Source organism: Paralichthys olivaceus, chromosome 13, assembly GCF_024713975.1.
Source record: "Paralichthys olivaceus isolate ysfri-2021 chromosome 13, ASM2471397v2, whole genome shotgun sequence".
NCBI classification, from domain to species: domain Eukaryota; kingdom Metazoa; phylum Chordata; class Actinopteri; order Pleuronectiformes; family Paralichthyidae; genus Paralichthys; species Paralichthys olivaceus.
The window spans coordinates 11,049,592-11,070,666 of NC_091105.1; the positions used below are offsets into that span (position 1 = coordinate 11,049,592).

General features: G+C 42.5%; 2 protein-coding genes across 2 annotated transcripts; both read right to left on the reverse strand.

Annotated features, from left to right (window-relative positions):
- Positions 1-1,192: 1,192 nt before the first annotated feature.
- Positions 1,193-11,523, reverse strand: cdh17 (cadherin 17, LI cadherin (liver-intestine)). Its single transcript, XM_020093533.2, has 19 exons — positions 11,384-11,523; positions 9,778-9,834; positions 9,198-9,293; positions 8,801-8,938; positions 8,567-8,702; positions 8,204-8,362; positions 7,726-7,878; positions 6,909-7,114; positions 6,682-6,813; positions 6,433-6,583; positions 5,783-5,989; positions 5,624-5,700; positions 5,353-5,541; positions 4,473-4,717; positions 3,246-3,376; positions 2,900-3,121; positions 2,678-2,788; positions 1,616-1,732; positions 1,193-1,472 (listed from the first exon to the last, which is right to left on the reverse strand). The coding sequence occupies exons 1-19, from the start codon at positions 11,441-11,443 to the stop codon at positions 1,384-1,386; spliced, it is 2,676 nt and encodes an 891-aa protein (XP_019949092.2). The 5' UTR covers positions 11,444-11,523; the 3' UTR covers positions 1,193-1,383.
- A 2,585-nt stretch (positions 11,524-14,108) lies between these two features.
- Positions 14,109-16,533, reverse strand: gem (GTP binding protein overexpressed in skeletal muscle). The gene is made up of 4 exons (XM_020092809.2): positions 15,761-16,533; positions 15,426-15,502; positions 15,134-15,338; positions 14,109-15,024 (listed from the first exon to the last, which is right to left on the reverse strand). The coding sequence occupies exons 1-4, from the start codon at positions 16,113-16,115 to the stop codon at positions 14,741-14,743; spliced, it is 921 nt and encodes a 306-aa protein (XP_019948368.2). The 5' UTR covers positions 16,116-16,533; the 3' UTR covers positions 14,109-14,740.
- Between the last annotated feature and the right edge of the window lie 4,542 nt (positions 16,534-21,075).

Here is a 21,075-nt window from a genome sequence, read left to right on the forward strand (position 1 = left end):
TCATTACTTGACACATCGGCAGAATTATATAAAGAGTTTTATGTATTTTATTTTATTTATATTAAGATGCACATTTGATACATCATGTGAGCATGCAGTTATACTTTGGAATATCTCATATGCACATAAACCAGACATTTAATTCTTGTGACCACCGAGTTATGTTTGTTGAAAATAATGAAAAACAAGTCTCAAACATCAAAATTAATCACCCAAAGTCTGATGTGTGTGTATCCTTTGGATTAATTTTAAGTTTCAATCAACTGACCTTTAAACACGTACTCTGTAATTTTCATGTCATTATCCTCCCTTCGTATTCCTATATTAGGATAGAATAGTTCTCCAGTACAGAGAAACAGTCATGTGAAGTGGTGATGGTGAGTCTTGATATTCTGCGGTGGCCACATAATCCATCACACAGTTTACTGCCCTTGTCTTCACTCTACCTCTTCTCCTCTGGCCCTCAACCTTTCAGTGTCTCCCACCAGCACTCGGTGAGTGTGTGTGAGTGTGTGTGTTGTTGTGGAAAGTGTTGCTGGGATACAGGCGAAGAGAAAGTACAGACATAAACAATGACGAGGCTCCATGTAGAGTTTGCTGTTATGAGGCTGTAACTCTGTGTGTTCCTCGGCCTCTGACAATGTTTTGCTGTCTGAAATGTCCAGCAGGACGCTCTATGACTCATCACAAAAACACATCCTGCACATGTACTGAAAGGATGCATGATAATGGCAGCACATGGGGCACCCACATTCAACATGTGTGTGTAATGGGACTCGGGGTGTGTTTTTCTTTGTGTCTCAGTCTCTTTGTGCTGCATAACAGCCCACAATCATGCCTTTCTCTTTTCAGCACCGCTAACAATCCTTGGCCTGTATCCCACTGTTACAGAGATGACTCAGAGCGACATTCTCTGCAGCAGCACCGTGGCCCTGACTGCTCTGCAGCACACCGACACGGAGGGAGGAGGAGGAGGAGGAGGAGAGGGGAGAGAAAAAGACGAATGGGACCGTGAACACAGAGTAAATGCCCGCCAAACATCTGAATAAAGGGAAATTGTGGAAAGGCAGTTGGTTTTTTGAACGGAGGTGTGACAGCTCGTGTTTTGTGTCACCTGCTCCACCATGCGTCTGCCGTCACATGCACCCACACACAACAGACACGCTACACAAAGAGGATGTGAAAACCGCAGTTGTTCCCAGTTTCTCAGTTTATTGGGAAAGAGAGCAGGAGTTTGTTCACTACAAAAACACAGTGATGAATTATTGCAATTAAGTATACACAGCACTCATTCATCAACTTCATCTAGTAAATAAAATAAAATAAGTGTGTGTGTGTGTGTGTGTGTGTGTGTGTGTGTGTGTGTGTGTGTGTGTGTAGTCTCTACATCATGGCCTGGTCCTCCTCAGTCAATGCTTTCTGCTTCTTGCCCTTTTTATTTATGCGTTTGATCACTATGACGAAGACAAGAACTGCAGAAGAGACAAAACAGAAATCAGTCACAGCAAAAAACAAACTGGAGTCAGGACAGAGCTGAACACTCACACATGACTGTGATAATATAATAGATACAGTGTCATGGGTGAGATTGTTACATAATGTGTGTGAAACTTACTGCAGAATCCCATCGTGCCGGCCAGGATCCCGATGGTGGGTCCCGTCCCGAATCTGAAGGAACGCTCATTTGGTGCCATGTAGCAGTAGCCCAGCTCGGTGCAGTTACATACTCTCACTGGCATGTGAAGAGGACAGAGCAACACACACGTGCATCAGAGACATGCTGCAGAGATCTGGAGTTAATCTCTATTTTTCTTACAACAACAAAAAACTAAAACTGACAGTTTGTTAGTCCATCACTTAATACAACACTTCTGCCCAAAACAACACTCTGAGAGCAGTGAGCGTAAACACCACACAACTAAACAATAACTTAAATGTATTAAGCTCTGTAAAATGAATGGAGCTGTAGATTCAGGTGAATATTCTCCACAGATTCACACAGGGGCGCAGCTGAGGTCATGGATTGATTATGAATAATCCCATTTGAATACAAAATAAATTATGACTATAATTATGTATATATTACAATTATAAAAACAGCTTGTGGCTGTTTGTTTTTCATTTTGTTTGATGTATAATATATATAGAAGTTTATTACTGAGGATGTAGTTTGTGTTGGTGTTACACTTGACTGTATAATATTGAAATTAGAGTCTGATCGATATGTCATTTCACCATAATATCTGCCAATATGAGCCTTAAACAGATATATCAGGATTGGCATTAATGTTTAGCCATCAATATGAAAACTTTTATTTTACAGAATAAACAGTGCAAAAAAAGATTTGCAAAGATTTTTATTTTCTTAAATCAAGTTCTATATATTTGGTTGTATTTGTGTTCTTTTATGTAGTGTATGTAAAAAACTGATGGTTACATCGTATAATATTTAACAGTATTAATCAATAATCAATAAGTCACCATTGCCACTTTTTTCAAATTTATATACCAGCTAATACATTGGAAATGGTTTACTCTCTAATCATGTTATCTGTGTATCTGAGTATATCTTAGTCCAGTTCAACACTGAAGCAGATCGCATGTGTTCCTGTTAATAAGGGAACATTGTTAGGACTAATATGTGTTGTTTTCACCCTATATGACAAACTGGACTCACCCTCAAACCGTTGTGTGATTCCCATCCCTGCATTGTCTTTAATGTTGATGGCAAGTGGAAAGGTTTTATCTTCAGTCGGTGTTTTCCTCAGGGTCAGTTTAGCTGAGGTATCTGCGTGACACACAAAAAAAAAAAAAAATGTCTCAAAAAATAAGTAAAAATCTCAGTTTCCACCTTTTCAGCTATATATTCTATCTTGTAATATTCTGTATGACTTCACACCATCAACACGGCTCAGGTCCCAGTTGGGGGACTTCTTGTTTGCCAAGGTGAAGGTGAAGGGCTGGGAGAAGGGAGCACTGTCTCCATCTTGGGCCTTGATGATGACAGGTTTGGGATTGGCTGCGCACATGAAGGCCTCGGTCTCTATCAGTTTGGGGATGTTGTCGTTGATGTCCAGCAGCCGCACGGACACGACGTGTTCAGCATACATCTCGGGGTTCTCTGTAGCAGGGAAATGATTTAAAAAACAACTTTGTCAGTGTTCTTGCCCGTTCTACAATAAGTTCTGACTCTGAGTCTTTGTAATAACTGAGCATGTGTGATGTGCGTCTCCGTGTCCTCTCACCCTTCTCGAATGCAGTGACGGTGACTTCGAAGGCCTCCAGGGTCTCTCTGTCCAGCTTTTCTTTGGTCCTGATCTGTCCTGTGGCAGCATCGATCTCCAGCCAGCCACGAGAGTCACCCTCCATTTTGAAACTGCACAACACACAAGAGGAAACATACACACACACACACAGAGTGAGCACGTATTGAAAACTGAGGGGAAATAATCAACCAAATAAAAAATAAATATTCGGTTTCAGTAGGAGCTGCCCTGATGTTCCCAACAGAAGCAGTGATGTTAAAAAACTGTGAAATACTAGTCTACTTAGGAATCCCTAAACTATGAAATCCTTGTGTGTGTGGGCAGTTTGTGTTCACTCCACTGTCTTTCAGTACATCTCAGTAGAGTCCAGCTCACTAACTGCAGGAGAACATGGACTCAGTGTGTCCTTGAAGTTTCTAAGATGCTGTGAGAAATGTAGCTTTACAGCCATCTTATCAGTTATTGCAACCACCAACGCTAACGACCAATATCGCCATGTTAAAGAAAGTGAAAGAAATGCTGGATCTGCCCATTTATCCGGATTCACTCCAAAATTGAACATTTTCCTTCAAATTTCCTGGTAACCAGTTCAATAGTTTTTGCATATTCCTGCTGACTAACAAAAAAACGGACAAACAAGCGCTGATGAAAAGAAAACCTTCTTTACAAAGGTAATGAAATAAATAAATGTTATATTATTACATTTTTAACAAAGGGGGTGACACATTACTCTCTCATAATTCTTAGCAGCTGCACTATGAAGGAGAAAAATTGAATAAACGAATAAATACATATGATACACAATATAATACATTTAAATTAAATACAGTTCAAAGCTATTTATTTATTTGTTTCCTTAATTTGTGTGTGATTTTTTATTTCTGCATTTCTACATCAATTCCTTAATTTATATGTCATTTTCTGTCCTTCATAGGGCACATGTTAATTGTAATAAAGATTTGTGTCATCCAGTGCAACATGAGTGAGTTTTATCGGCTGCCTGATGACTGGAGGTGAAGGACACACAGATAATACTTGATGTGGCTTCATATCATTGTTGGTTTCTGACAATAAAATCTGCTTGTCTTCTTTTTATTGACCGCTCCATTGTGCTGCTCTGTTGCAACACGGACTGACTTTACCAGGTCAAACTACTGAACTAAAAGTGGTTGTGGGCGCAGAGCGGCTGTTGCTGTGCGTGTTTACCCGATCTCTTTGCCCTCTGGGTCCTTTGCCTCCACAGTGAACAGCACCGATCCCTTGGTGGTGTTTTCAGGTACGGTCACCTCCATGATGTTCAGGCTGAACTCTGGGGCCTCGTCCATGTCGGTGACAGCCACGGTGACGAAGGTGGTGGATTCACTGCCGTACTCAAGGCCTGTCATCAGCGGCTCTGGGTTACGAGCGTCGATCTGGAGCTTGTAGGTGGGAGACGACTCAAAGTCCAAAGGCTGTTGGGTGAGAAAGAAACTGGTTATAAGAAACGTGCAGGGAGAGGCAGAGTGGGTTTCAAGATTAAATCATGCTGTATTAAACTAGGAATGTCTTTATGTTGCTATGAAGTATGTGCAGTTATCTGCTATAATCAATGGTTTTGTTGCGTAACATGCACTTAGTGTGTCGAGCATTTAACCCTTTTACATTTGACCTCAGGGCAGAAAGACACAACACTGACAGCAGCTCTCAGAGCTCACACGCATCATTTACTTCTTTACGTTTAACTTACAAATAAATCTATGACGGGATGAAAGTTTTATTTCTAATGGCTTTGTGACATGCATCTTAATGTGTTACAGCAGCTCTTAGAGGAGCTGGGCTGTGATATACACAAGTAGACTGAAGAAATGAGTCAATACGCAGAAACCAAATCTGCTATAATCATTATCAACACATTTTTGATGTCATTAGATCATTTGAGATCTAATTTTGTACTTCAGCATTTGGCTAAAACCCAATACAAGAGTATATCACACAAATACAAAATATACAGGAAAAATTTTGAAGTAGATGGGCCTCAAATGTTGCATCCGGTAAATAATGTGTATGTGTGTTTGTGTGGGAGATGTAGAGAACAGAGATGCTGCACCTTGACTATGACCAGCTGACCGACGCCATTGCCGTCTGTTTCCACGGCAAACACCTTGTCGTCGTTGCCGGCAGAGATGTGGAAGTCAATGAGGGAGCTGCCGCTGTCTGGGTCGTCAGCGTCCGTGGCTGTGATGGTCACCACTGTGTGTCCCATAGGGGTGTCCTCTGCCAGAGTGTGGCTGCCATACTGCAAACACACAAAGAAACGTGAAGGAAACCAACCAATCAGCACGAGGACTGAGAGACAGGCGCCATTTTCAAACACTCACATCATTCTTCTCAAACAGAGGCTTCTGGTTGTTGACATCGATGACCTTGATGACGACTTTACAGTCCACACTGAAACCTGTGAGAGAAAATCTGTGAGTGGGACAGCTTGATGTGAAAACTGACACCACCATCTGCATCACACAGTGTTTGTGTGTTACCTGGGTCGCTGACTCTGACATTGAGGTGATAGACCTGCTGTTCTTTTCGCTGTAGCATGCTTAACGCCTGAATTCTTCCAGAGGCTTCATCGATGGAGAAGGGGTTTGGCGTGGATGGGTCTTCCGGCAGGATGGTGTAGGTCAGGTGAGAATTCATCGTGTTGGGTTGATCGTCATCACGGGCCAACAGCTGTCCTATCAGGCTGCCTGGAAACACGAGAACCAGAGCTTAAGAAAAAAAAGAACTTATCATTCATCCATTATCTATTCTGCTTTTCCTTTTAGGGTTGTGGATGCCCTGGAACCAATCCCAGACGACATAGGATGGAAAAACCCTGAACAGGTCACCAGCAAATCACAACCCAACACAAAAACCATTTACACACAGTATAGAGTGCCCAATAAACCTAACCCCAACTGTGGGAGGAGAAAAAAACACACAGACACAGGGAGAACATACAGAAAGACCCCGGGCAAACCAGGATTCGAACCAGGAACCTTCTTCCTGTGATCTGAGAGTGCCAACCACTGCACCTCATTTCATACTACTTAAAAATGTTCTTGAATAAAGATTGCTCCATAGGCCTCTTAAGCTGAGAAGAGTAAAGTGTTCCAGTTTGTTTTATGTAACAATCACACACACGTCTTACCCACAGGCTCGTTCTCCTGCACCTCAAACACACTCGTCTCAGTTTCACACTCTGGTGCATTGTCATTCACGTCCTGCACCAAGATCTGAATCTCCATGGGCCGCTCCACCTCTTTGTCATTGCCGTCCTTCGCAAACACCACCAGGATGTACTGAAAACAGAGGCAACACAAGGGCAAGAATAATACCCACAATTCATCTTGATTTCAGAGTTAGGAGTTAAGGAGCAAACTACTCATGTGTCATGTACCATGTCCTTGTCTTCTCTGTCCAGCGGCTCTGTCAGGAGGATTTCTCCATTTTCTGCGATCTTGAAGGGGAATTTCAACTCTCGCTCTTTCTGCACCAAACTGTAGATGGCATCTGGCTCGTTGGACTGAACCTGGATCCAGAGAGAGGGGAAGAACCGGGTGAGATGGTTCATTAATGCATATGGAGCAGGCATAGTGAGTGTCTGGCGTGTTCAGCCCACCACACCTTTCCAATGGTCAGAGGATAAATTCCATCTGCATGTTCTTTCACAGTTATCGGACCGGGGTTGACCCACAGGTTTTGCTGCACAACAATGTGAACTCTGGTGTTTCCAGTCAGCGCGTTCTCTGACTCTCCTCCCAGATCCTGCACACGCACAAACAGGATGTAGTCTGGGTCGTCCAGGGGGTCCACGTTCCGTCTCCTCATTTCTGATACCATGGAGAAAGATGGAGTTTGCGGTTAGAGCTTAGAAAGAGAAGTCAGTGGGAGGGGGGTGGATTTCTAAATTTGGAAAGCTGAGTCACACCAATTTGGCTTAACTACTCTCCTCAGTCGACCTCATCAACTCAACACCCAATAAATCACAGCAGCAGCACTGATCCCTGACAAACACTTTCTTCATTACTCTCTGATTTTATATTCGTTAACATCCATCACTGAGCGTCATCAGTGCTGAAGCTTTTAAGTTTAACACACACCACAAATGTCTGGGAACAGAAACATTTGATAATTAAAACAATGAATTGATTACTTGAAGAAATAATTAGCAGAATCACTTGTGATAAATATATCAAATGAATTTCAAGTGCAACACTAGTCTAGGGTAAAATGTCTGTCACAGGCTGCATCTGCAGTGTAGTGAAAAGCAAAGAGGCTTTACAATACAGAAGAGGATGAAAACTGTTTTTCAATCAGATGTTCAAAGATATTCATTTTCCTTAAATTATTAATATATTATCCAAACCGTTGCTGATTTTACTGTCTGCTGACTGATCAATTAATTAATGATCAATTGTTAATTTTTCAATTGGAAACAAACCTGCTCTCTCCACACAGGTGAAGAAGGGGTTCTGTTCATAGGGGATCTTCTGCACTGGACAGTAGTCATCAAACTTTGTCTTCAGAGTTTCAATGCTCTGATCTTCTCCCCGGGTGTACTGGATGCTCTCTCTGGCCTTTAGCATCTGCTCCCCTGTAGAAGAACAAACTCAAATATCACCCAGCATTTCCCACACATGAAGTATTTTCACATAAATCATTACACACGGTGCCCAGATGTGAACAGACATCTTCAGACTCACACACATTCAAAGTAATCAGTGATCAACATCACGCGACACATCTAGGCAATCTGCCTCCGATCAGGTTTAATCTTGAGCACACAAGATGAGCTGTGTAATCTGGATTTAGAGTGTCACTATACTGTCGGATTACAGGCAGCGGTGGACGGATTAAAGATTTTCCCAAGGACACTGTGTGTGTTTGCTGGTGTTTGGTCTGGAGTTTGTGTGCAGCACCTTGTTCTGTGGTGGAGATCTCTCCGGTGTTGGGGTTGATCTGGAACAGGAGGTTGTGTTGTTTTCTGGGGATCTGGCTGATCAGGCTGTAGCGCAGATGAGCATTAGGAGTCTCCGGGTCATCCTGGTCCGATGCAAACACACGGGTGAATGCGGCACCTGGAACAACGGAACAAACCAATGTTTTTAAAATTGTGTATTGGGACTGGAAAATACAGAAACACATCCAAAACATGAGCCCAGTGCTGAAAACTCATTTCTCTCATTGTGCATAAACTTGACAATGAAAACAGTTATTAAACTTCCTCAGTACATATTTTTATTGATGCCACATTTTTTTCTAAAATGTTCTTCTTCTCTCACCTGCTGCACTGTGCTCTCTAACCACAGCTGTGTAGTCACTCTGGTTGAAGGTTGGAGCCTTGTTGTTGATGTCCAACACATTTATGGTCACGTAAATTGGACCTTCCACCACTTCATCATCTGCCAGCGCCTCCACCTGGACATGTTCACACACACGCACGTATAAATAGAAGTTTACTTGCTGCTGCAGTGCATATGTGTGTTTATTAATAAGAAGACAGAGGAGCTGGTTACCTTGATAACGTAATGGTTATCTCGAGACCAGTCCAGTGTTCTTTCCAGGAAGAGCCACCCGTCCTTTGACATCTTGATGTCTTCCTGACCTTCTCCACTCAGCCGGAAATTATTCACATCTGGATGTGTCACCTGGAACTATGGGGGGGGGACCAGACCAGACGTCTTGAAATCATTAACACCTCATATGCAGTTGCGAGATTATCAATAGTATTATCAACAACGTGCATTTCAAATATCAAAAGTAAAAGTACTTGGGCCCTGTGACTGATATACAGTATATATGATCATAAATTAAATCATTAGAGTAATGCACCATGAGGATGCATCAGAGAGGAAAGGGGTTTTATAATAGATATTAAAATGTACAAGCATGAAATATGAATTTGTGTATTACCTGATACATGGGATACGGCACCGGCGTCCCCTCCGGCACATCCAGCATCATGTTCTCAAACGGGCCCTTCTTCTCCTCCAGGTCCTTCCCACCAGCCTATCACAGCACAGACACAGAGGTTGAAGGTCACAGAATACAGTACAGGCTGAGGGGAAAGGAACCTCTCACACTCACGCCCACATTCGCCCTTTTTGCTTCGTCGAACTTGCAGCTGAAGTCAGGGATTGAGGGGCAGTTATTTATTGAACCAAAATTACAGGACGACTGAAGAAAATCTTTATATATTTCACAGGACGTGAGAGCAAAGTCTACAGACTCTGACTGAGTTTAGCAACACCTTTCACTTCTACTTACTGTTTAACATTAGTCACTTGAGGCCACGGAGGCCAGAAATAAAATCGTCTTTTCTTGCGTTTCTTATGTTTCAAACCTGTCCCAGAAATTATATATGAATATAACCAAGCATGAATCCACTGCTCCAACTGTTTCATAGAGCTTTTAACAGGTTCATGTATCGGAGCATTATTACGAAGAATGTATCGAAGGAGCACAGAAGCAGTTGGCAGTGTTATATACTCACAATGCTGAACAGGAGTGGGAGCAACAACAGATGCACCATGGGTGTCATGATCACAGTCTGGGAAGGGAGTTGAGGAGGAGGAGGAGGAGGAGGAGCAGAGATGGGGATTTAAGGGAGGAGGTGACAAGAAGAAGTGGATGAAAATTAAACATTTAAATTTCACAAAGCACAATATTCACCATGCTCTGCTGTGACATTCATCATGTCTGGTGCTTGTAGAAATAGTGAAGAATGTGTGGGAATTATTATTATTATTATTTTAACTATAACTCAACTAATCCGAAGGATGTCAGCACATTATTTAGCTCCATAAAAGACAACAGCTTTGAAAAAGTAAATCTGTGGTCTGTCTAGAATTCACACATGTGCACACTATCTCAGTCTATCCTCACACTTTGAGCTCAATGTGAACTTAAAGTGCCAATAAGTGTGGCTCCGCCTCCACGTGCAAGTGAACAGTGCACCGCAACGACCAGGAAAACTGAGAGCTTTATAATAAACCTGTTTCTCTTTGTGCAACCTGGATCCCAGTGAATATGACACAGGTACACAGAGGTCAATGTAAAGTGTGGAATACGTGTGTGTGTGTGTGTGTGTGTGTGTGTGTGTGTAGCTTGAAAACTCATCACACGGTGATATTTTCTGACTTCGCTCTACAGTATTATCTTTATTGTGCCTGGAAGACATTACATTCAGATGACAGAGTACACAGACTGTCAGAATGATCTTTTTTACGATTGACACATGCTTTCGACAGCGACGTCGAAAACACGTCTTACGTTCAGTAACGTCAAACAAAACTGAAATAATTAGTATAAAATGACCGTGTTAAAGAAACATATCTCAAAGTTTGAGATTTCCTGTTGTAAAGTGCAGGCGAGGGAGGAGGGTGAAGTCAGCCGCCACAGAAAAGTGAAGGTGACATTGAGTCGTGGCTAATGACCTTTTTGAGGCTCAGCACTCATAATGACACCGACATCAAATGACCAGATTATTAGCAGAACAAAGATTTCTCTCCAAGTTTCCAGCATCTTTAAACCATTTATTAGTGTTTTCGGCCCCACGTCGAACGCTACCTCCGACTGCCAAGTCAATGGTGGCTTTAACAATCGACACACAGCAACCTGCAATGAGGTAACTGACTTCCAGTGAGGAAAATATTAGGAATTGAATTATTATGTACTTTTCCAACAATGGAAACAATGGAGGTGGTACAGGTGTGTGTGGGCACTGCAGGGCCTCACGTTCTCCTCTAAACAGAGTCATTAAGACTATCAGTTTATTTTACAGCTTCTATGATAAAAAACCTAGTGTCCCATTGTGGTCATTTCCCCCTGATGCCAGGCACCAACAATAACCAATGAAGCCACAGAGGTTGTCAGACATTCCAACACCTGACACAAACGGCCCTGACAAAGTCAAATCAAGATCACAGCGCTCCTTCAACAAACCTAAAACCTCCGACTTGTCAGATTCAGCCTGTGAGAACCAGTAGATGTTGTCCAGTGTGTGTCTAACTCACACACCCCAAAGAAATATATATATCTTTTAAATCCAAACACCCAACAAATCCAAAACTGTGAGCCAGGAGAGCGTGAACACTTACCTTCCTGGAGAGATCGAGCGAGTCACTCCTCAGCCCCGGCAGTGATCTGTGCAGCCCCATCCTGTGTCTGGTCAAACGTTAACCAAGCGCTAACCAGCAAAGTTTTATTGGATCTAATGATTGTCTAATCACCCCCGGCTCAGCCAATGGGCTCGCAGCTGACGAGTGAGAAGAAGACAGGAAGAACAGAACAATGACACATACAGTCCCATAAAAGACCAACCCATTATCACTAATATCTATTACTGAGAAAAAATACATAGAATGCTCATAGTTTGAGCTTCATTGGTGTGATATTGTTACAAGTTGGAGACATTTCACAGAAAAAGTGGATATCTGCACTTTTCAGACTTCATGTGTTTGAGCTGTAAACTTCAGGAGAGAAATTGGGAAAAAATAGGTAAAATTATTGGGAATATTTCTCTAGAAATGTGCTGTTCAGCTTCTCAGTCTCTGATTCCGGTTCAGACTTTGACCTCTGCACCTCCGCACTGTTTCCTGTCAGATTTTCCATTAGTGGCTGTGCCTGATAAGGAGCTGTGTGTGTGAGATAGACAATAAGACTAACAGATTGCATTGACAATCCATTGCCTTATAATAATAACTCAAAGCAATGGGGTCATTCAGGTCAAAGCACACACAGTGAAAAATAAACAGCAGGTTTGACTCCAGCTCTTTATTTGATGAACTTTCCCACCATCAAAAAAAAGGAAATGGATGGGAGAGTTGTCGTGTTGCTGCCTTTTACTCAGGTGTCTCCCACTTCTCTTCTTCATCTTTGAGATATTTCAGTCCATCCTTCCATCCAGAGGTGGGAAAACTCTGGACAAGTCATTAGACAAATAACCATTCACACCTGTACAAGCATTTTTAGAGTTTCCAATCCTAACCCTAACCCCAATCTGCATTTCTTTGGGCTGTCTGAGGGAGCCAGACTGAAGTCCATCACTGTTAAATCCAATTGACTGGACCTGATTTACACATCTGTCTAGATAAGGTCCCACAGCTGACAACACATTTCAGAGCAGAAACCAACCTACAGAGCTCAGAGACACAGATCTGGGGAAGGCAATAAAAAAATTGCTTCATTGAAGGTTCCCCGGAGCCACAGTGGCTTTTGTAATTCTTAGATGAAAAGAGTTTTTAACAACCAGGACTCCTCTGAGAGCTGCAGCCAAACTGAGCATTCGAGGGAGAAGGGCCTTGTCAACAGTTGTGACAAAGAACCCGATGGTCACTCTGGCCGAGGTCCTGAGAAACTTTTGTACTCAATCTGTGTTGTTTGTCACCGAGCGGCACGTATCCCTGGGATACCTCCTCATACACTGATCCTGTGCAGAGAGCAGTGAGCTTTGTACCAGCTGTAGAAAGCCGCTTGGAAACAAGGCAGCGACATGTGTGAATCTGCAATTGTAGAAAAACAGGCTGTGAATGAGTCACAGTTTCACAGGATCACTATTTATCTAGAACCTGTGATGCAGTGCCGATGGTTCGGCGGATGAAGCCGATATTTCAGATGGAAGTGACTATTATGTAAAACACGGGTCCAAACATGGATGTGTGCACTGTGCAGGCCGTCTGAGAGAAATTCTGTCCTAACATACACCATCTGCCCAACGCTCCCTGGCCTGAACTGCTCTGAATGTTACCTTGGCAACACATTTTTACCACTTCTCAAGTATAACTGAGTTTGAGAGCTGAGCAAGCTGTGATGTTTGGTGTCACACTGTGTGACCCAGATGTCCTATGGGCCCGAATTGCTGTGTCCAATCAGGTGACACACACACACACACACACACACACACACACACACACACACACACACACACACACACACACACAGAGGTTTGTGCAGCTATCATTGTAAGCACATTGCATTGACTTCTATTCATTGTGGATAGCCTAACCAAAAACATATCCCTAACCTTAACCGTGCCCAAGTCCACACCTCAGACATAAACTAACCTCAATTCTTAACCATGACAACTAAACCTGACCCTGAATATTTGCCCAAACCTTATTCTAACCCTCATCCTGAAACCAAATCTTCACCCTCAAACATCTGTTTTGGAAAATGAGGATTGGCAAAAATTTCCTCACTACGTAAGATACTCAAAGTGATGTTTCGCCTCATTCCAGCCTTTGGTCCCCACGAGGTCCACTGGTCCTGACAAAGTCAGTGTTTATGCATTAAGTTCCTACAAAGGTCATAAAAACGAGTACACACACAAAGTCTTGCTCTTCTTCTTAGTGAGGACACTCATTTGCATAATGCACCCAGTGGCCCCTAACTTTAACCATCAAAACTTCATGTCTAACAAACTTAACCTGAAAACAAGTCCTAACCTGAAAAACTCCCTTTGAAAAAACGAAGACTGGCCAAAATGTCCTCACACCCTGAGGTCTATGCACAAAATGGATACACACAAACACACTTGTACTCATATATTAGTGAGGACACTCATTGGTATAATGAATTCCCTCGCTCCTTATCCTCACAAATAAACGTGTAATCTGAAGATATAAGTTCAAGTCCACGCACAGTCAGAGGAGTAATTGTGTTTGTGGAAGTTCAGCTTTAGTGTCACCTCCTGACTCATCTTTTATCAGCTCGTGTTGCTGTTAAACTCAATCTGCACAAGTGTCTCTTCTCTGTCCACGATGAGTCATCCATGCTAACATCCCATCAGCGAGGTCTGACATGACAAAAAGACAAAGACAACAGTTTCTTTCTTTTCAGATGTCACTTTATTTCATCAAGCAACACTGAAACTTCATCCAAGTAGCAAAATACAATCCATGATCGCTCTGGTATTTATTTACAGTCAGTGCAAAATACAACACGTTATAAATAATGTTTGATTTGATTGATACATAAACTACACTCATACATCAGTAGCTTACAAGTGGTCATCTTAGCACTTAGGGATTCAACAGACTAGTCAACGGGGCAGAGATGAGAGCGGAGGGAAGAGGGAAAAGAAGAAGAGGAGAGAAAAAGGCTGATTTTAATGTCTTCACAGAAATGAAACAAACATCATCTCCACCTGTCAGTTCATAAATACCACAGTGTTTGTGTCAGTCACTGCATTAACTGATTGTCTGGTCCGTTACAAATGCTGATGATCTGCGCTCACTCCACTCAGCCAGATTCAGACTGCGTCATGTGAGCGGCAGAGTAGAAATCTGTTAAACGCCTCTCAGACGCACGCTGTCTTGGCTGTGCTGAGAATGTGAACACGGTGAGGACCGGGTAAGAACCCTCCAACGTTCATCCCTCAAGGATCAGGCTTCCCTCAGGTCCATGTCCCTCATGACTGGGTTTGGTGTCGAGTAAAACCAGTGTCTGTTGAACACCTACAGCACAGACAGGTCATGACAGGACTTTGATTTCAGCCAGAACGCCACGTTGGGGTTGTTCTTTGCCACCACCTTGTCCAGGAGACGTTTGGCCTTCGTAGGGAGGCTCTCGCGCCGCGTGTTACAGGCGCTGTGCCGCCGACGTTTGTTGGCTTCCTTGGAGTCTCGGCGCAGACGCAGCTGTCGCACGATGCCGTGGAAGGCCTCCCAGACGTTGTGCTGCATGGCAGCTGAGGTTTCAATGAACTTGCAGTCGAACACAGCAGCACAGGTGCGGCCCTCTGAGACAGAAAGTCAAAGATCAGTGGTTGCATTTGGAAAAAAGAAGACACTCACAGTAACTAGTGTTCATCTCTCACAAACACAGAGGGATTGTGTCTCCGTCCTCACCATTGACTGACACCTCTCTGCGTCGTACAAGGTCACACTTGTTCCCCACCAGGATGATCGGGGTGTGCTGAGCAGGACGGAAGCGGCGGAGGGTGATCCTGAGCTCGGAGGCTCGAAGGTATGAGGCCCGGTCAGTTATAGAGTACAGCAACAGGTAGGCATCACCTGTCTGCATGTAACACTCCTGAGCCCAGTCATTGGCAGTCTGAAACAGGCACAAACACACAGTTAGAGAAAGGAAATGCAGACGGATGTGCTCCCTCATGGGTCAAGATGTCGTGTTTAGTCTCACCTCTGTGTCCCATGTGTCCAGTAGAGTTACAGCTGCAGGTTCTCCGTCCACTTCAATCATCTTTTCACACATTTCATCTGAAATCGAACAAACATAAGAACATTTTAGCATCAGTGAAATCATATAATCATGTTAACAGACATGTGCTGGACATCATCTCTCACAAAAATGAGTTTCATCACATTATCAGAAATTAAATAAGTGTGTGGTTCGTAAACTTATATCACCGTTTCAATTTAAAATTCAATTTATTTTTTCTGTTGGTTTGTGTTTTTCTTCTTTAGTTGTTTGTTCTCTTGTAATGTTGAGTATCAGCAAGGTCATAATCTTCTCACCTCCACACAGCTCGCAGTCATCGCTGTCCATGCTGTCCGCTGCCCCGGCGAAGATGCTGGCGAACGCCGTCTTACCGACTCCGCTGGCCCCCAACAGCACCACCCGATACGGGCGCCCAGGCTCCGGCGGCTCCCCGGCAGAGTCGCTGGAGATGATCGAGTCTGCGGAGGACCAGCTCCCGCGGCTGCCGTTCGACTCCCCCGCCGAGCTGGTGCAGGATTTGGAGCGGGAGATGCATGCGGGGACCCGGGCCAGGAAGCTGTCCGAGAGCAGGTGGCTACCCGGGTCGCAGATGCTCCACCGGTGGAGCTCGGTCTGCAGGCGGAGGCTGTGCCGGCGCACGGTGGATAGCATGGTGCCGCGGGCAGAAATTAAGATGAAGTGGATTAACCGACAGCGGTGGGATTAATGTGGTTGTTTAACCTTTTTCACCACTGACAGAAAACTCCCCCAGATAAAGTACCGAGAGTTAAACGTCGCTTTTACGCATGTTTAGTTTGAGAACCCGAAACCAAAGGTGCGTAAAGTCTGCGCCAGAATGAAAAGATCAGTAAAGTCAGTCAGAGGTTTCAGTCTGTACATCTCTACTGGGCATCATCAGAGACGAGGGTTAAAAAACACGAACCAAACGCTTTCTACAATAAACCCAGGCTCATGCGTAAAGACGCATCCAGCGATAAAAGCTAAAGTTTGATCCGGACGTGAGCTTGTAGACTCCGGGGAGACATCCACTGCATGTGTCTCCTGGATGAGTGTGTCCCTGCAGAGCCTCTAATGCTGTGATGGGGATTCCCTGTGGTTTTATTAAGAGGAGCAGGAGGAGGAGGGTCTCACAAGTGGAGCATTAGTGTCCACTGTGGAGAGGTGGATATTTACGGATGTGACTCATAAGGGACACATTGGTTGGACAGCAGTGGTGCGATGTAACTTTATGAAGTATAGGGCAGGGTGACATGGCCAAAAATTAAATCAACATAAAAATGTTCACATCGGTCAATAATGACAATTATCACGTTATAAATTAAAATAATTAGTTTTGCTCTTGAGTAAAGGTTCTGGTTTTAAACTCTTTATGAGCAGAGAAACATTTTACAAAGGTGGATCATTTTGTGCTAAACTTCTTCACTCTGCTACACAATGCATAATTGTGTTTATTATGGTTTTAATTCCGGACCAGGACTCAGTGTATTGTATTAAATTGTAAAAGCTGAATTTAAAAATTCAAGAGTTACTTAGATAATATAAAATAGATCAAAATGAACAATAAAAAGAGTGAAAGTGTGCAGTGTAACAAATTAGTAATTATATGTTTCACATATTCAGTTTTTGTGTGTGAATTAAAAATTGAATGTATTTATAAATGGTGGGTTTTGTGTGGGAGCAGATGAGAATAGCTGATCTGGACTTGAGCTGCTGCCTGTTGATGATTAACAGACATGACAGATAAAAAATAAGTTATTATAGAATGAAAGATTCTTCAAGGTTCATATATTTCTTGACATACAGCTGCTAAAAATCACAGAAGGGAATATTTAAGCAGTTTTTTTGATATGCTGAACTATTCTCTGCTTGGAATAATCTTTTTTATTTACACTTTTTACATTTATACCAGAAAGATTAAATGCATAATTCAGCAAGGTTAAACTTCCAGGAGAATCTCTATAAGACAAAAACAAAAAATGTACATGTTATTCACTAATGAAATCTACATGAAGACATCACTCCTATCTGAGTGAAGCATTATCAGAAAGAGCTCTAACATTAAAAAGAGACAGGGAGTGGCACAGATAACAGCTTTATATCGTATCAATCAACACACCCTCTATTGGCTGTAACACTGTGGCTGATGAGAGTGAAAACAATATCTATTATTTCTGACATCTATATTCTGTGTTGGCTCCTCAGTGTCAAAGAGGATCTAGTTTTCATATCGAGAGTTTGCGAATAAAGGCTCGACAAAGAGGCTTAATATAAGCCTGAGGTCTGCCCTCAGCAGCATCAGCACATTATTAATGGGTTGGAAACCACCAGTTGGTATTTCGCAAATAACCCATCTACCGATGTACACAAATGCCCAGAGAGACCCTGCATCCCATCAAGTATTCAACTCAACTCGTAAACATGGGATATTCATTCCGCAGAGCACTTCTGTGTGTGTGAGTGACGGAGCGTCTGAGAGCAGGGAGAGTTATTACGGTAATAGTGGGATTATACTGCTTTTTCGTCTGTTGTTTTTCAGGACTTTGTATTCGGGTTGTGGCCTCATCCTCGGGGACCTGCTGCTCTGTATTACAGCTCTGATCTGATCTTTACTGACAGATGATTGGGTGACGTTAAATCCTTGTTAAGTGCTGGAGCGGGACCAGGGTCAGGAGGAGGGGAGCGATGGCTGGATGGATGGAGGGAGGGTTGTGCTCTGGCTGGCTGCAGATTGGCAGGGGGATGTTGATGGCTACAGACGGGAGCAGTGAGAGTTGACCTCTTTCTTTTTGTCCTTTGCTTGATGTAAAACAATGTTTCAGAAGGTCAGACAGAGTTTAGAGGTGGTCCAAATACCACATCAAATATTCTTTCAGGTTCAAGATATGATCAGCGTTGCTTTAAAATGCTCAGCAACACAGACAGAATTTGAACAAAGTTTGTGACGATAACGTAGTGGTTTACTGCCCAACAACCCAGACTGCTGGGAAACGACAGCCTGCTCAGTATTTAATTATAGTGCAGAAATCAATAGCTTTATTTATCCAGGGGACAGATGTGTAACAACCTCTCTTTCTGGGAGGACCTGTTCGCATCACACCTTGAAGCTGCTCAGTGCAAACACCAGTCTGACCTGATGATCACTTCTGTGGGAGACAATATGATGATATGTTGATATTAGAGAGAGAGAGAGTAAAACTTTGGTCTATTTTCTATTATAATTAACTATAAATAAAACATTAAAACAACTATATCTAGATAACTTATTTAAAGACATTAGGAACTTTTTTTTTTACATTTCTGCATTTCAATTTTGTAAAATAAAAGTTGTTATAATGGCGAACATAAGCACAAATACTGATGTAGGCTTATATTAGCTCTAGTTAAAACGCCACAGTGTAAGGAAAAGGAGTAATGCTAATTTGATCTATCTCTCAAAGTAAAGTAGTGATGAGTCTAATGTGTTTAAATGAATTCACTTGATACCATTTCGTGAATATTTTGCTTTAAATTGAGCATCATTTCCAAAATATGTTCCCAGAGAGAAAAAGATCTTTATATCTGTATAATCTCTAAATCATAATCTATAATGTAAAAAATAACAGTTACCAAGCATCTATACTTTTGCTTCACAGCAAAATACAGATACAGAAGGTTGGAGACCAGATACATTTGTTGTGACCCTTTAAGATGCAGTGGCCTTGCTTCAGAAGTCGATCATGCAATCAAGTCAAGAGGGTATATTTGGCAGCGCTGTCACAAAGAGCTCCAGTGTTAGGTGAATGAGGTCAAATATACCTATACAAACATATTATATATAGACATACCTATAATATATAACCTATACAACAGCCGGCCTTCATGTTATATCAGTACATGGTTCAGTGCGTATTTGTGCCACAGTCACATGGGATCTAGTATTCTTGATGTCTGCTGGTTTTATACCAAACCGTTTTTCTTGATTTTACTCTGTAATACTCTGAACTCACTGTACATTTCAGTCAATACATTAAATTGTCCTTATTGATGAATAACCTGGCAGCTGGTGAATAGAGACCAGGCCTGATGGCCTCAAGAATAGTCTGCTGACACTCAACTGCAGGAGGAGACGTCTCAAAGTCTTAAAGTACAGAAAGAAGTGCCACAACAAGGCCTGTGAAGTACAGACTGCATATACTACCAGTTCTAATGCACAAGTATCGCACCACCTCTTCTTAAACATCATTCAGCTCGAGTGTCAATGATTCTCAGACTGATACTGAATGAAATTATGAGAACTGGAACCTCAGTGAGGGTTAATATCAGATGTTTCACCTTCCACAATACATTCAGATCTACCACAGAGGTCTGGAGATCACAGAGAACAAATCTGCGACTCAGATCCTCAGAAAAAAAAACAACTGTATCCTTTTCAGCCTCTCCAGCATTCAATCCCTGCGCCAGGTCTTTGAGCTGGCGGGGGCTTAAAACGAGGGATTGGCAGTGCGGGCAGGAGCGGCTGGTAGGAGCTTTGCACAGACAGATAACCACTTCATCATCATCACCATCAACCTCATGCACTGCCCAGCACATGGCCTTTCAGACTATTAGAGAAGTGATTTGGATCAATAAACTGCTTAGACGAGTGACACTTGTCCGTCAGACACGTGTCCCGTACCAAAATATCAAAGAGCTGTGGCACAAAATTTGATTGCTCTGAAACAACAAACACCATCTCACACTGCCAACGTCAGGCCCAGGCAGGAGCTGGAATAAGTTGCTTGGTGACAGTTGCTATGCCACCACTGGTTTCTGTCTGAGTTTCTTCTAATGTCTGGAGTCGTAGAGTTTGTACTGTGGTTAAGTTGTGGTTTCTGGCCAAGATCTAGGGATCATCTGACAGTGAGTCCGTCGGTTCAGACTGAAATATATCAAGAAATATCTTGGGATTAACACGAAGGTTTGTCTGGAGTCTAGAGCATGAATCTGAAAGACTGTGGATGAATCATTTTGTTTACTCCATTTCCACAATGGGGTTCACATTTGTTGTTTTGTATCATGAAATTTAATAGAGACATTTGTGTCCCCTTGAGGACAAATTGTCATGAATTTGAAGATCCCTGTATATATAATCTACACTATAATCAGATCAAAATACTTCAATTCATGCAGGGTTTCCATCGGGCCTTTAAAAAACATTTAATTTTGCTATTGGAATTTAGGGCTGAAAAAGTCTAAAATATGTGAAAATATTTCATGCTAGTTTTTTAATATGTTTTTAAGTTGGTCTTCATCATGTTAACGTTGATTTGATGCTACTTATGTCATTCTTTCAAATATAAACAGATATGTAAGAGAAATGTTTTGGAGGCTGATGATGAGTTATTTTCTACAGGTGTCGGCATATTCACCACAATGTCACCAACACTGCACTCGCTGACAGGGTGCAGCGCTTCAACTGTTACATGCATTAGGGGCCCAGTTATTACACAACAAAGTTGCTTAACAAATCGCTCATAATGGCGATCGTCCGTTAAATAACAACTTCTCCCTGTTTACGTAAAGACATGCATTGTATTAGAGCTCGGTAAATCTGACAGACCCACAAATCATGCATGAATTCAAGGACACCCAC

Coding starts and splice junctions, on each gene's coding strand:
- gem (XM_020092809.2), bottom strand. CDS start 16,115: ATGCTATCCACCGTGCGCCGGCACAGCCTCCGCCTGCAGACCGAGCTC. Junction 15,503..15,760: donor TGACTGCGAGCTGTGTGGAG/GTGAGAAGATTA, acceptor GTTCGATTTCAG/ATGAAATGTGTGAAAAGATG. Junction 15,339..15,425: donor TGGACACATGGGACACAGAG/GTGAGACTAAAC, acceptor TGCCTGTTTCAG/ACTGCCAATGACTGGGCTCA.
- cdh17 (XM_020093533.2), bottom strand. CDS start 11,443: ATGGGGCTGCACAGATCACTGCCGGGGCTGAGGAGTGACTCGCTCGAT. Junction 7,115..7,725: donor CACCTGTGTGGAGAGAGCAG/GTTTGTTTCCAA, acceptor CCATGGTATCAG/AAATGAGGAGACGGAACGTG. Junction 6,814..6,908: donor ATCCTCTGACCATTGGAAAG/GTGTGGTGGGCT, acceptor CTCTGGATCCAG/GTTCAGTCCAACGAGCCAGA.